General features: G+C 46.1%; 1 protein-coding gene across 1 annotated transcript in view; it reads right to left on the reverse strand.

The window, feature by feature from the left end:
- Window positions 1-13,749, reverse strand: part of twsg1a (twisted gastrulation BMP signaling modulator 1a) — a 47,919-nt gene extending 34,170 nt beyond the window's left edge. Inside the window, exon 1 of the mRNA XM_038810455.1 lies at window positions 13,549-13,749. Within this exon, the coding sequence (XP_038666383.1) occupies window positions 13,549-13,749 (201 nt within the window). The remainder of the gene's footprint in view (window positions 1-13,548) is intronic.
- Between the last annotated feature and the right edge of the window lie 725 nt (window positions 13,750-14,474).

Here is a 14,474-nt window from a genome sequence, read left to right on the forward strand (position 1 = left end):
GGGGGGAATAGGATCAAGGTATTAAACTTGATGATCAGCTATGATCATACTGATGATGGAACAGGCTCGAAGGGCCAAATGGCCTCCTCCTGCTTCTATTTTTCTATGTTTCTGTTTACCCCCTCCTAATAACTCCCTCTTTGGTTCAATGTCCTTCACAAAATTTGATTGGTGCCTGAGTGGAGGCCCACTCCCTCATGTCATACGAGGAGACAGTGGTCTAATGGTAATGTCATTGGCTCAGAGTAATCTTCTAAAATCTCATTAATTGGATGTGGGCGTCACTCACTAGATTCCCATCCCTAATTGTCCTTGAACTGGGTGGACTGTCAGGCCTATTGGAGAGGGTATTTAAGAGTCAACCACGTTGTTGTGGATCTGGAGTAACATGTAGGCCAGGCCATGTGAGGACGGCAGCTCTCCTTCCCTAAAGGACATTAGCGAGTCAGGTGGCGACGTGGGTTCAAGTCCCACCACAGCAGCTGGTGGAATTTAAATTCAACTAATAATTTGGAATTTTAAATTAAAAGTTGGTTTCAGTAATGGTGACCACAAAACAACGATTATGAAAAACCTCATCTGGTTCACTGCAGAGCACACATACCACCTAAACGAGCAACCATTCGACACCCACAGTGCGCATGTAAAATTTGAATGCAAGTTATGATGAACGTACCACACGCTCCCCTTAAGGCAACGAGTAATTGTCCCAACGGGGCCCAGTTGCACAGCCAGCAGCAATTCCTCCTTACCCAAGAAGTCATTCTCCAAGAATGAACCATGATTCTGTTGACAGATTATTTCACTGTAGGTAAATGAACCAACAGCTTTTTCCTCAATCCACATGCAAGTATACAGGTTCAGCAGGGGTCGGTCAGCTCAGTTGAATGGACGGCTGATTCCTGATTCGGAGCGACACAAAGAGTGAGAGTTCAATTCCCAAAATGCCTAGGGTTATCCATGAGGTTATCCTTGCCCCTCGCCAGCTCTCCCTCAAAAAGGGAAAGCAGCCTATGGTCGTCAAGGACTATGGCGACTTGCATCTCACCTAGTTTCAACTCTGGATAGCAACAAACGCACCAAACCGATCACCATGCAAAAATAGATAGCAAATAATTGCCAAAAGAACTAAGGAGGAAATTAGGAGATTTTTTCCCCCCACACGGTAGGCTAACATCTCAACCATCAGGAATAGTGGAAAACAGAATCCATAATGTTTAAAATGAAATTTCAAATAGTGCATTCAGATTTTAAAAAAATATAAATTTAGAGTACCCAATTCTTTTTTTTTTCCCAATTAAGGGGCAATTTAGCCTGGCCAATTCACCAACTCAGCACATCTTTTTGGGTTGTGAGGGCGAGACCCAAGCAGACATGGGGAGAATGTGCAAACTCCACACGGACAGTGACCCCGGTCCTCGGCACCGTGAGGCAGCAGTGCTAACCACTGCACTGTGCTACCCTAAACAGTGCATTCAGATTTTAGCTCAGTGTAATATTGTTTCCCTCATGTCACCTTTATATACACCACTGTCTCCTGGCGTGTTTGCATGGATCAATGAGGCCTATGTGAAGATGAGGCGTGAAGTTTCAGTTGGGGCGCTTGATAGTTACAAGGAAGCGAGGAAGGATCTAAAGAGAGAGCTGAGACGAGCAAGGAGGGGACATGAGAAGTCTTTGGCAGGTAGGATCAAGGAAAACCCAAAAGCTTTCTATAGGTATGTCAGGAATAAAAGAATGACTAGGGTAAGAGTAGGGCCAGTCAAGGACAGTGGTGGGAAGTTGTGTGTGGAGGCTGAGGAGATAAGCGAGATACTAAATGAATACTTTTCGTCAGTATTCACTCAAGAAAAAGATAATATTGTGGAGGAGAATGCTGAGACCCAGGCTATTAGAATAGATGGCATTGAGGTGCGTAGGGAAGAAGTGTTGGCAATTCTGGACAAGGTGAAAATAGATAAGTCCCCGGGGCCGGATGGGATTTATCCTAGGATTCTCTGGGAAGCCAGGGAAGAGATTGCTGAGCCTTTGGCTTTGATTTTTAGGTCATCATTAGCTACAGGAATAGTGCCAGAGGACTGGAGGATAGCAAATGTGGTCCCTTTGTTCAAGAAGGGGAGTAGAGATAACCCCGGTAACTATAGGCCGGTGAGCCTAACGTCTGTGGTGGGTAAAGTCTTGGAGAGGATTATAAAAGATACGATTTATAATCATCTAGATAGGAATAATATGATTAGGGATAGTCAGCATGGTTTTGTGAAGGGTAGGTCATGCCTCACAAACCTTATCGAGTTCTTTGAGAAGGTGACTGAACAGGTAGACGAGGGTAGAGCAGTTGATGTGGTGTATATGGATTTCAGTAAAGCGTTTGATAAGGTTCCCCACGGTCGGCTATTGCAGAAAATACGGAGGCTGGGGATTGAGGGTGATTTAGAGATGTGGATCAGAAATTGGCTAGTTGAAAGAAGACAGAGAGTGGTAGTTGATGGGAAATGTTCAGAATGGAGTTCAGTTACGAGTGGCGTACCACAAGGATCTGTTCTGGGGCCGTTGCTGTTTGTCATTTTTATAAATGACCTAGAGGAGGGCGCAGAAGGATGGGTGAGTAAATTTGCAGACGACACTAAAGTCGGTGGAGTTGTAGACAGTGCGGAAGGATGTTGCAGGTTACAGAGGGACATAGATAAGCTGCAGAGCTGGGCTGAGAGGTGGCAAATGGAGTTTAATGTGGAGAAGTGTGAGGTGATTCACTTTGGAAAGAATAACAGGAATGCGGAATATTTGGCTAATGGTAAATTCTTGGTAGTGTGGATGAGCAGAGGGATCTCGGTGTCCATGTACATAGATCCCTGAAAGTTGCCACCCAGGTTGATAGGGTTGTGAAGAAGGCCTATGGTGTGTTGGCCTTTATTGGTAGAGGGATTGAGTTCCGGAGCCATGAGGTCATGATGCAGCTGTACCAAACTCTGGTACGGCCGCATTTGGAGTATTGCGTACAGTTCTGGTCGCCTCATTATAGGAAGGACGTGGAAGCTTTGGAACGGGTGCAGAGGAGATTTACCAGGATGTTGCCTGGTATGGAGGGAAAATCTTATGAGGAAAGGCTGATGGACTTGAGGTTGTTTTCGTTAGAGAGAAGAAGGTTAAGAGGTGACTTAATAGAGGCATACAAAATGATCAGAGGGTTAGATAGGGTGGACAGCGAGAGCCTTCTCCCGCGGATGGAGGTGGCTAGCACGAGGGGACATAGCCTTAAATTGAGGGGTAATAGATATAGGACAGAGGTCAGAGGTGGGTTTTTTACGCAAAGAGTGGTGAGGCCGTGGAATGCCCTACCTGCAACAGTAGTGAACTCGCCGACATTGAGGGCATTTAAAAATTTATTGGATAAGCATATGGATGATAAGGGCATAGTGTAGGTTAGATGGCCTTTAGTTTTTTTTTCCATGTCGGTGCAACATCGAGGGCCGAAGGGCCTGTACTGCGCTGTATCGTTCTATGTTCTATGTTCTAATGTATTTTTAAAAACAAGTCAGCATAATATGGAATATATCTTCATCTGACCTGTAGGAGGCGACACTTTACAGTATGAATGAACAGCAGGGTCTCCGTCCAAGGCTATAATCTACACAAGGTGCTCAGGAGACACTGTAAACCAAAGGGCCAGAGATCAAGTGGTTTATGAATATAGTTTGAATCTTACTGCAGATGTATTGAGAAAACTGCATATCCAACATGGAAGTTTTAGAAATTGCAATGAACATCAGCTTTTTTGCAGATATTTTCAAAATTATTTACACTTTAATACGACCATACTTGATAGAATGCAGTCAGTCTAACCTGGCAGCACGGTGGCACAAGTAGATAGCACTGTGGCTTCACAGCGCCAGGGTCCCAGGTTCGTTTTCCCGCTGGGTCACTGTCCGTGTGAAGTCTGCAACATTCTCCCCCGTGTCTGCGTGGGTTTCCTCCGGGTGCTCCGGTTTCCTCCCACAGTCCAAAGACGTGCAGGTTTTGTGGATTGGCCATGCTAAATTGCCCTTGGTGTCCAAAAAGGTTAGGAGGGGTTATGGGGATAGGGTGGAAGTGAGGACTTAAGTGGGTCGGTGCAGACTCGATGGGCTGAATGGCCTCCTTCTGCACTGCATGTTCTATGTTCCCAACTGGAATATTTGTGGTTCCATGTCTTCTAATGGGTAACATTTTCTCAGCATTTTTTTGTTTGATGATCAGCATTGGTGGGATAGATAATAAGGAAACCACTACAGAGCAACACAGCTTCAAAGAATTTAAAATGCCATGAAGTTAAATAGTACCATTGCAAACACTTAGTGGTAACAGATGGAAACCAGTTGCGTTGTTTTAAGCACATTATTTTATCCATATCACCCAGAGGTTAGGCACTTTGACGTGACGGATTACGATATAGTGCCTGCCGCTGGATGTCACTGTCCAGCAAAAGGAATTGTAATGAATGTTCTCCTGACATAGACATTCTTCAAACATCTTTGCCCAGGTTCGTATGTGCAACTGGTCACTTGGGTGAATTGCAGGGGTGAGGAATTTCAGTTCTGAGGCTAGATTGGGTAGGCAAGTTCAACATTATGAGGCACCTGGATAGAGTAGATAAGGAGAAACCGTTCCCGCTCCTGAGAGGGTCAATAACGATAGGGCATTTATTTAAAGCGACTTGCAAAATAAGCAAATGTGATGCGAGGAAAAAGCCCTTTCCATGCAGCGAGTGGTTTGGGTCTGGAATGCACTGCCCCGGAAGAGGCAGGATCAATCGAAGCATTCAAGGGCGTTAGACAATTATTTGAATAGAAACAATGCACAGGGTAACGGGAAAAAGGCAGGATAATGGTAACTCATAATGCTCATTTGGGGAGTTGGTGCAGACATGATAGGCCGAATGGCCTCCTTCTGTACCGTAACAATTCAGGAGATACTGGAAAGTGGCCACCAACTGGAGAACAGCCGTCTAGCACGAGTCAGGGGCTGCAGCAGAGGAAGACAATTGGGCTGGAGGAGAAAAAATAAACACGTAAACCAGATTTAAGTAACTGAAAACAGAACTTTGACAACACACTCTGCATTCAGCTCAGAGCAGTGTTTTTAATTAACCTTTCACTCCCAGGGATTTTAGGATATTCCAAAGTTTCTCTCAGCAAACGACTATGTAAGATTTATGGAGAACGGGGTTAAGAGGGAAAGGAGGGGGAAACTTGCTGCATTTCCTGGAGAAAGTATTCCTGCGGCCTTTAAACAGATGTGCACTGGCACGTACTGATGCAACAAGCTTGTGCTTTTAATCACAATGCACCCCCGATAGGAAATGGTTGCGCGGGTTCTATCTGCTTTGAGGATTATGGCAGGATAAGTCAACAGAGAACTTGCTCTGTACAACAATGCCTACAGGGGAAATGAGAAGCATTTTTGTGCCAGAATATTTATTACTGAGGCCAACAGCCCTAAACAAGCGGATTTAACATAAAGCAGTAGAAAACAGCCGAGCATCGCACGCGACAAAGAAAATGATCATTTTAGTGGCAGCTTTCACTACAAGAACTCTTGCACTGGGAAACGTGTCTGCCGTCTATGCAACTGATGCTTAATTCAACTTTACTGCAATCATACAGTTTTAATAATAATAATCTTTATTAGTGTCACGAGTAGGCTTATATTAACACTGCAATGAAGTTCCTGTGAAAATCCCCTGGTCGCCACACTCCGGCGCCTGTTCGGGTACACAGAGGGAGAATTCAGAATGTCCGAACAGCAAGTCTTTCGGGACTTGTCGGAGGAAACCGGAGCACCCGGAGGAAACCCACACAGACACGGGGAGAATGTGCAGACTCCGCACAGTGACCCAAGTCGGGATTCGAACCCAAGACGCTGGCGCTGTGATGCAACAGTGCTAACCACTGTGCTACTATGCATGGGATAATTTCTCTATCATTTTATAAATAAATTTAGTGTACCCAATTTGTTTTACAATTAAGGGGCAACTTAGCGTGGCCAATCCACCTACCCTGCACATCTTTGGGTCGTGGGGGCGAAACCCATGCAAACACTGGGAGAATGTACAAACTCCACACGGACAGTGACCCGGGCCGGGATCGAACCTGGGACCTCAGCGCCGTGAGACTGCAGTGCTAACCGCTGAGCCACCATGCCGCCGTGTCATTTCTCAATCTTGACGGTGGAGAAATCTGGTGGTGCATCGGCCAGTTATCACATCTCCCACCCGGATTTACTTTTTGCTGACTTCAATGAAAAGTGAAAACTGGGAGGGGGGGAGGGCCTAATGGCTGAAATCTGTCACCGCCAGATTTCCACCTCATCGATGTACAAGTTACTGTTGCCTCTCTGCTGCCATCCTACTCAAGGGCAGCACGGTAGCATTGTGGATAGCACAATCGCTTCACAGCTCCAGGGTCCCAGGTTCGATTCCGGCTTGGGTCACTGTTTGTGCGGAGTCTGCACATCCTCCCCGTGTGTGCGTGGGTTTCCTCCGGGTGCTCCGGTTTCCTCCCACAAGTCCCGAAAGACGTGCTGTTGGGTAATTTGGACATTCTGAATTCTCCCTCCGTGTACCCGAACAGGCGCCGGAATGTGGCGACTCGGATATTTTCACAGTAACTTCATTGCAGTGTTTTTTTTTAATTTAGAGTACCCAATTATTTTTTCCAATTAAGGGGCAATTTAGCGTGGCCAATCCACCTATCCTGCACATCTTTGGGTTGTGGGGGTGAAACCCACGCAGACACGGGGAGAATGTGCAAACTCCTTACGGACAGTGACCCAGAGCCGGGATTCGAACCCGGGTCCTCAGCGCCGTAGGCAGCAATGCTAACCACTGTGCCACCGTGCTGCTCTCTTCATTGCAGTGTTAACGTAAGCCGACTTGTGACAATAAACATTATTTTTAAAATCTTTCAATAAGATCAGAGGGTTAGATAGGGTGGACAGCGAGAGCCTTCTCCCGCGGATGGAGGTGGCTAGCACGAGGGGACATAGCCTTAAATTGAGGGGTAATAGATATAGGACAGAGGTCAGAGGTGGGTTTTTTACGCAAAGAGTGGTGAGGCCGTGGAATGCCCTACCTGCAACAGTAGTGAACTCGCCAACATTGAGGGCATTTAAAAATTTATTGGATAAGCATATGGATGATAAGGGCATAGTGTAGGTTAGATGGCCTTTAGATTTTTTTCCATGTCGGTGCAACATCGAGGGCCGAAGGGCCTGTACTGCGCTGTATCGTTCTATGTTCTATGTTCTATCACCTCTCATTCTTTTCAACCCCAATGGATATAGACCCAACCTCATCAATCTTTCTTCAGAAGTTAAGCCCTTCATCCCATGTGTGAAATAAGAGACCACTCCCTGAACTGGTTCTAAAGCAATCATATCCTTTTTTCAAATAAGGGGACCATAACTGTACACACCATTCTCACCAAGGCCCTGTACAGCTGCAGCAAAACTTCCACACTTTATATTCGATTCCCCTTGCAGTAAACACCAACCCTCCACCTTTGCTCACTGTTAACCTACGTCCCTTCTCTCAAAAAACAGTGCGCCACTTGTGGGAGTGCGGCCCTACCAAAGGTGCAGAGAAACATTTGGCCAAAACAGTGGCTCAGAACAATTTTTAAAATTCAATAGCCTTGGAAGCAAACCTCAGGCTAGCTCCTGTTTCAACCGGACATCTGAACTGAAGGTCAAGCCATCAAGGGAAAAAAAAAAGCTGACAAAAGCAAAATACTGCGGATGCTGGAAATCTGAAATAGAGACAGACAATGCTGGATAAACTCAGCGGGTCTGGCAGCATCTGCAGAGAGAGAGAGAGAGAGAGAGACGTTTCCAGTCCCTGCTACAAAAAAAACAACTCAGTTATAGGAACACACCTGGAAGAACTACAACAACTTCATTCTTCCACGCCTTCTTTACCAGCCAGGAATATGTACACAACCTTATCTCTTCCTAAGCAGAATCATTTTCATTTGAAAAGTGTGGGTATAGTCCCCAAATACCCTCTTCTGGGTCAATCACTTGCAGTAGGCTCAGTTACAGTAGAAAAATAACTAGTCCTGATAAGGCATGTTTGAAATAAACAAAGCTTTGAAGTCATCTACTAAATTGGCCCAAGAGGCACATTTTGCATGTTTCAAGTTGTCTTGATAGGGAGCGAGGGACATTATTTGCAGAACATTGATGGATGGAGTTTGGTTTAGTTCCTGTCCCGACAAATAAGTGCCAACAATCACTTACAAGAGCAATGTATTTGGTTACAGGAAGTGACTCAGTTTATTCATAAAGGCTATTTAAATTTTGTTTTTAAAAAGTGGATCCAATTCTTTCAAATTAAGGGGCCAATCCACCTACCCTGCACATCTTTGGGTTGTAGGGGTGAGACCCATGCAGACATGGGGAGAATGTGCACACCCTACACGGACAGTGACCCAGAGCTGGGATCGAACCCTGGTTCTTGGCGCCATGAGGCAGCAGTGCTAACCACTGCACCACCGTGCCGTCCTATTCATAAAGACAATTGCATTGAATCTTTTAACTCACCCAGAAATGAATCTTTTAATTCATTGCATATAATATCAAAGTCGCCAACGGCATCTTGTGTGAATGTGATAAGGGTAAACATTTACTCCTCGTTCTTCTCGGTTTGTCTACTGTCTCTGTCATGGTTTACCACATCATCCTCCTCCAATGCATCGCTCCACTGTCACCCAGCTGGGACTGCTCTCACCTACCCAATCGGAGCTAAAGAATCACTGGCTTCTCTTTCCCTGATGTACCCCAAAGGTTTCTCCTTGGTGCCGTCCTGTTTCTCATCGTCATGCTGTCCCTTAGCGACATCATCTGAAACTCACCAATTTTCACATGCCCTGTGACGACACCCAGCTCCACCTTTCCTTTGTCTCTCTTGAATCCTCCACAGTCTCTAAATGACCAGAATACTTGCCCAGCACCCAGCAGTGGATGAGGAGAATTGAATATTGAAAGATCAAAGCCATGGGCCGGACTTTTCAGATTCCCGCGGCCAAGTTCTGATGCCGGCTTCAAAAGCGGCACGGGCCACTCCGGCGTCAATGGGCCTCCAGGCCCAGGTATTCACCCCTTCCTAGGGGGCCAGTATGGCGCCGGAGTGGTGTCCGCTCCTCCGGCGCTCGAAAGCCGCCGCTGGTCCGTGCATGCGAGTGGGTTCCAGTCTCCTCGCCGCCCCAGGGCAATGTGGCGGAGCCCTACAAGGGCCCGGCGTGTGGATTATAGGCCCCTTCAAGGAACTAGCCAGCCCGCCGATCAGTATGCCCCAATTGCGGGCCAGACCACTGTGGAGGCCCCCCCCCCCACGCGGTGTTGGATCCCCTGCCCCCCCCCCAACCACCAGGACAGGCCCCGCAGCCAGAACTCCGAGGTCCTGCCTGGTGGGACCATGCGTAACCCATGCCAGTGGGACTCAGCCGAACTCGGCGGGCACTCGGCCTGTCGAGGCGCCAGGTGGGGGTGGGGGGCTTTCAACGGCATCCGGCCGGCCCGGCAGTTTTGTAACACTGATGCATCAGTCACATAAACTCACAAAATGTTCTCTTCAGAAATGATTGTTTGTAATGATCATTGTAGATAATAGTTCATAGAAACGTAGAAAATAGAAGCAGGAGGAGGCCATTCGGCCCTTCAAGCCTGCTCCGCCATTCATTATCATGGCTGATCATCAAGTTCAATACCCTCATCCTGCCTACCCCCCATATGGTGATGGCGGTGCATTTTGGTAGATCAAATCAGGGCAGGACCTACTCAGTTAATGGTAGGGAGTTGAGGAGAGTTACAGAACAAAGAGATCTAGGAATCCAGGTTCATAGCTCCTTGAAGTCGCAGGTGGACAGGATGGTGAAGAAGGCATTCAGCATGCTAGGTTTTATTGGGCAGAATATTGAATGCAGGAATTGGGACGTCTTGTTGAGGTTGCACAAGACATTGGCAAGACCACACATGGAATACTGTGTTTAGTTCTGGCCACCATATTATAGAAAAGGATATTGTTAAACTAGAAAGAGTGCAGAAGAGATTTAGGAGGATGCTACCAGGACTTGATGGTCTGAGTTATAAGGAGAGGCTGGATAGGCTGGGACTTTTGGACCCTGGAGCGTAGGAGGCTCAGGGGTGATCTTATAGAGGTCTATAAAATAATGAGGAGCATAGATAAGGTAGATAGTCAACATCTTTTCCCAAAGGTAGAGGAGTCTAGAACTAGAGGGCATAGGTTTAAGGTGAGAGGGGAGGGATACAAAAGGGGAAATTTCTTCACACCGAGGGTGGTGAGTGTCTGGAACGAGCTGCCAGAGGCAGTGGTAGAGGCGGGTACAATTTTGTTCTTTAAAAAGCAGTTACATGGGCAGGGTGGGTATGGAGGGATATAGGCCAAATGCGAGCAAGTGCGACTAGCTTAGTGATAGAAACTGGGCGGCATGGACAAGCTGGGCCGAAGGGCCCGTTTCCATGCTATTTTTCTTTGATAAATTTAGAGTACCCAATTAATTCTTTCCAATTAAGGGGCAATTTAGGGTGGCCAATCCACCTACCCTGCACATCTTTGGGTTATGGGGGCGAAACCCACACAAACACGGGGAGATTGTGCAAACTCCATACGGACAGTGACCCAGAGCCGGTATCGAACCTGGGACCTCGGCGCCGTGAAGCAGCAGGGCTAACTCACTGCGCCACCGTGCTGCCCTGCTGTAAACATCTATGACTCTATGATTCTATCCCTTGATCCCTTTAGCCCTACCTAATTCCTTCTTGAAATTACATAACATTTTGGCCTCAACGGCTTTCTGTGGTAGTGAATTCCACAGATTCACCACTCTCTGGGTGAAGAAATATCCCCTCGCCTCAGTCTTAAAAGGTTTACCCCTTTATCTTCAATCTGTGACCCCTAGTTCTGGACTCCCCCATTATCGGGGACATTATTTCTGAATCTACCCTGTCTGATCCTGTTTAGAATTTTGTACGTTTCTATAAGATCCCCTCTCACTCTTCTAAAGTCCAAAGAATAGAATCCTAACCGACTTAGTCTCTCCTCATAGAACAGCCGCGCCATCCCAGGAATCAGCCTGGTAAACCTTTGCCGCATTCCCTCCAAAGCAAGAACATCCTTCCTCAGATAAGGACACCAAAACTGCACACAATGCTCCAGATGTGGCCTCACCAAAGCCTTATACAATGCAGTAAAACATCTCTATTCCTTTAATCAAATTCTCTCGCTTGAAGCCAACATACCATTTGCTTTCTTTACTGCCTGCTGTACCTGCACACTTACTTTCAGCGACTGATGCAGGAGGACACCAAGATCTCACCGAGTATCCACCTCTCTGGGCTGGTTTAGCTCACTCGGCTAAATCGCTGGCTTTTAAAGCAGACCATGCAGGCCAGCAGCACGGTTCGATTCCCGTACCAGCCTCCCCGGACAGGCACCGGAATGTGGCGACTAGGGGCTTTTCACAGTAACTTCATTGAAGCCTACTCGTGACAATAAGCGATTTTCATTTCATTTCTCAATTTACACCCATTCAAATAATAATCTGCCTTTCTATTTTTACTACCGAAGTGGACATTTCACATTTATCCACCTTATACAGCATCTGCCATGCATCTGTCCACTCACCCAGCCTGTCCAAATCCCACTGAAGCATCTCTGCATCCTCCTCACAGCTCAGCCTCCCACCCAACTTTGTATCATTTGCAAATCTGGAGATATTACATTTATGTCCCTCGTCCAAATCATTCATATATAATGTGAACAGTTGTGGTCCTAATAATAGTAATAATCTTTATTAGTGTCACAAGTAGGCTTACATTAACACTGCAATGAAGTTACTGTGAAAATCCCCTAGTCGCCACATTCCGACGCCTGCTCGGGTACACAGAGGGAGAATTCAGAATGCCCAATCACCTGACAAGCACATCTTTCAGGACTTGTGGGAGGAAACCGGAGCGCCCGGAGGAAACCCACGCAGACACGGGGAGAACGTGTAGACTCCGCACAGTGACTCAAACAGGAATCGAACCCAGGACCCTGGCGTGGTCCTAGCAATGAGGTACCCCACTAGTGACTGCCTGCCAATCAGAAAAGGACCCATTTATTCCAACATTTTGCTTTCTGTCTGCTAACCAGCTTTTTATCCATCTCAAAACACTACCTGTAATCCCATACGCTTTAACTTTGCATATTAATCCGCTATGTGTGACCTTATCGAAAGCCTTCTGAAAGTCTAAATAAACCACATCCACCGGTTCTCCCTGGTCGACTCTACTAGTTCCATCTTCAAAGAATTCTAATAGATTTGTCAAGCATAACTTTCCTTTTGTAAATCCATGCTGACTTTGTTTCCAAATGCTGTGCTATGAATTCCTTGACAATGGACTCCAGCAACTTCCCTTCTATTGACATTAGGCTCACTGGTCTATATAGTTTCCTGTTTTCTCTCGACCTCCCATTTCTGAATAGCGGCGTTACATTGGCTACCCTCCAATCTGTAGGAACCATTCCAGAGTTCTAAAAATTTTGGAGAATGACCACCAATGGATCTACTACGTCCAGGGCCACTTCCTTAAGTACTCTGGGATGAAGATTATCAGGGCCTGGAGGTTTGTCCACCTCCAATGCCATTAATTTCCCCCAAACCATTTCTTTACTAATACTAATTTCCTTCAGCTGCTCACTAAAACTTATGCTTCTCAGAACTCAGGAGGGGGGGGGGGGGGTACTGCATCCGGAGTGTATAACTCTAGCTACCCAGAATAGAACACTGTTGGAAAAGAGTAGACCAAAACGTTAATGAACATTTTCCACCTTAACCTGGACTGAGAATCATTTATGGCACAGAAGGTGGCTAGTTGGTCCATTGACTCCATGCTAGCTCTCCCCGGACCAATTTAATCAGTCCCATTCTCCACTCAATCCATGTGGCCTTGCAAATTTCCTTCCCGTGTCCTTCCAATTTCCTTATGAAATCATTGATTGTTCCTGCTTGCACCACGCTAGTGGGCATCACCAGTCATTCCAGGTCATCACCACTCTCAGCACAAAAAGGTTCTTGCTCACATTCCCCTTGCATCTCTTGCACAAAAGAGTGGTGAACAGAACTCTACACAATACTCTACTTGTAGCACAATCAGAGCTTTGTATAGGTTCAGTATAACTTCCCTGCTTTTGGACTCGATGCCTTTGTTTAAGAAACCCAAGATCACATACATGTTTGCTAATCACTCTCTCCAATATGTCCTTCCACCTTCAAAAACAAATGACATGCACTCTCAGATCTCTCAGTCCCTGCACATTCTTTAGAACCATGCCATTAAGTCTACATTGACTCTCCCTATCCTTTCTGCTAAAATACATCACCCTATACATTAATGCCTTAAATTCCAACTTCCACTTGCCTGTTCATTCAGCTTAAATATAGCAATAACAAAGTGGTCCTAGCTGTGATCCTTGGGAAACACCATCCTTCAGAATGAAAACTAGCGATTTACCATGACCTTTTCTCTCCTTAGGCCAATTCTGTTCATCCAATTGGACACTGACCCTCCTATTCCAAGGACTTCAATTTTGTTCAACAGCCTTTCATGGGGTACTTTGTTAAACACTTCCTCAAAATCTAAATAGACTTCATCTACTGCATTCCCTTCAACAATGTTATTCTTATCAAAAATGTCAATCAGAATAGTCAACATGATCTGTCTTTTACAAATCTGGGTGGGTTATTCTTAATCAACTTAAACTTCTCCACTCCTGTTCATGTCTTCCCGATTATTGTTTCTAAAACCTTATCCACTATTGATGTTAAATTGACCGGCTTGTAGTTTATTAGCTTGTAGTTTATTAGGATAGTCCTTATACCCTTGAATAAGGCTGCCACATTTGCCTCTCCCAATTCTCTGGCACCTCCCATGCATTTAAGGAAGACTGGAAGTTTATGGCAAGCTCTTCCACCATATTCACCCCCACACCCTTCAGCAACCTGGGGTGCAAGGCACCTGGACCAGCTGATGTATATACTCTGAAGCATAGCCAGTCTTTCAAGTAACTCCTCCTTCTCGACTTTCACCCCATCCATTGCTTCCACTATCACCACTTTCATTAACATTTTGGCTGATTTCTCTTCTTAAGTAAACACCAAGCACTTATCAAGTGTTCCAGCCTTGCCCTGTGCCTCTAAACATTTTTTTTTTACAGATGCACCATAGAAAGCATCCTATCTGGCTGCATCACAGCCTGGTATGGCAACTGCTCGGCCCAAGACCATAATAAACGACAGAGAGTCGTGAACACAGCCCAGTCAATCACGCAAACCCACCTCCCATCCATTGACTCTATCTACATGTCTCGCTGCCTTGGGAAAACATGTAGCATAATCAAAGACCCCTCCCTCCCGGGTTATTCATTCTTCCATCGGGCA

The sequence above is a fragment of the Scyliorhinus canicula genome, chromosome 10 (assembly GCF_902713615.1).
Source record: "Scyliorhinus canicula chromosome 10, sScyCan1.1, whole genome shotgun sequence".
Classification (NCBI taxonomy): Eukaryota; Metazoa; Chordata; class Chondrichthyes; order Carcharhiniformes; family Scyliorhinidae; genus Scyliorhinus; species Scyliorhinus canicula.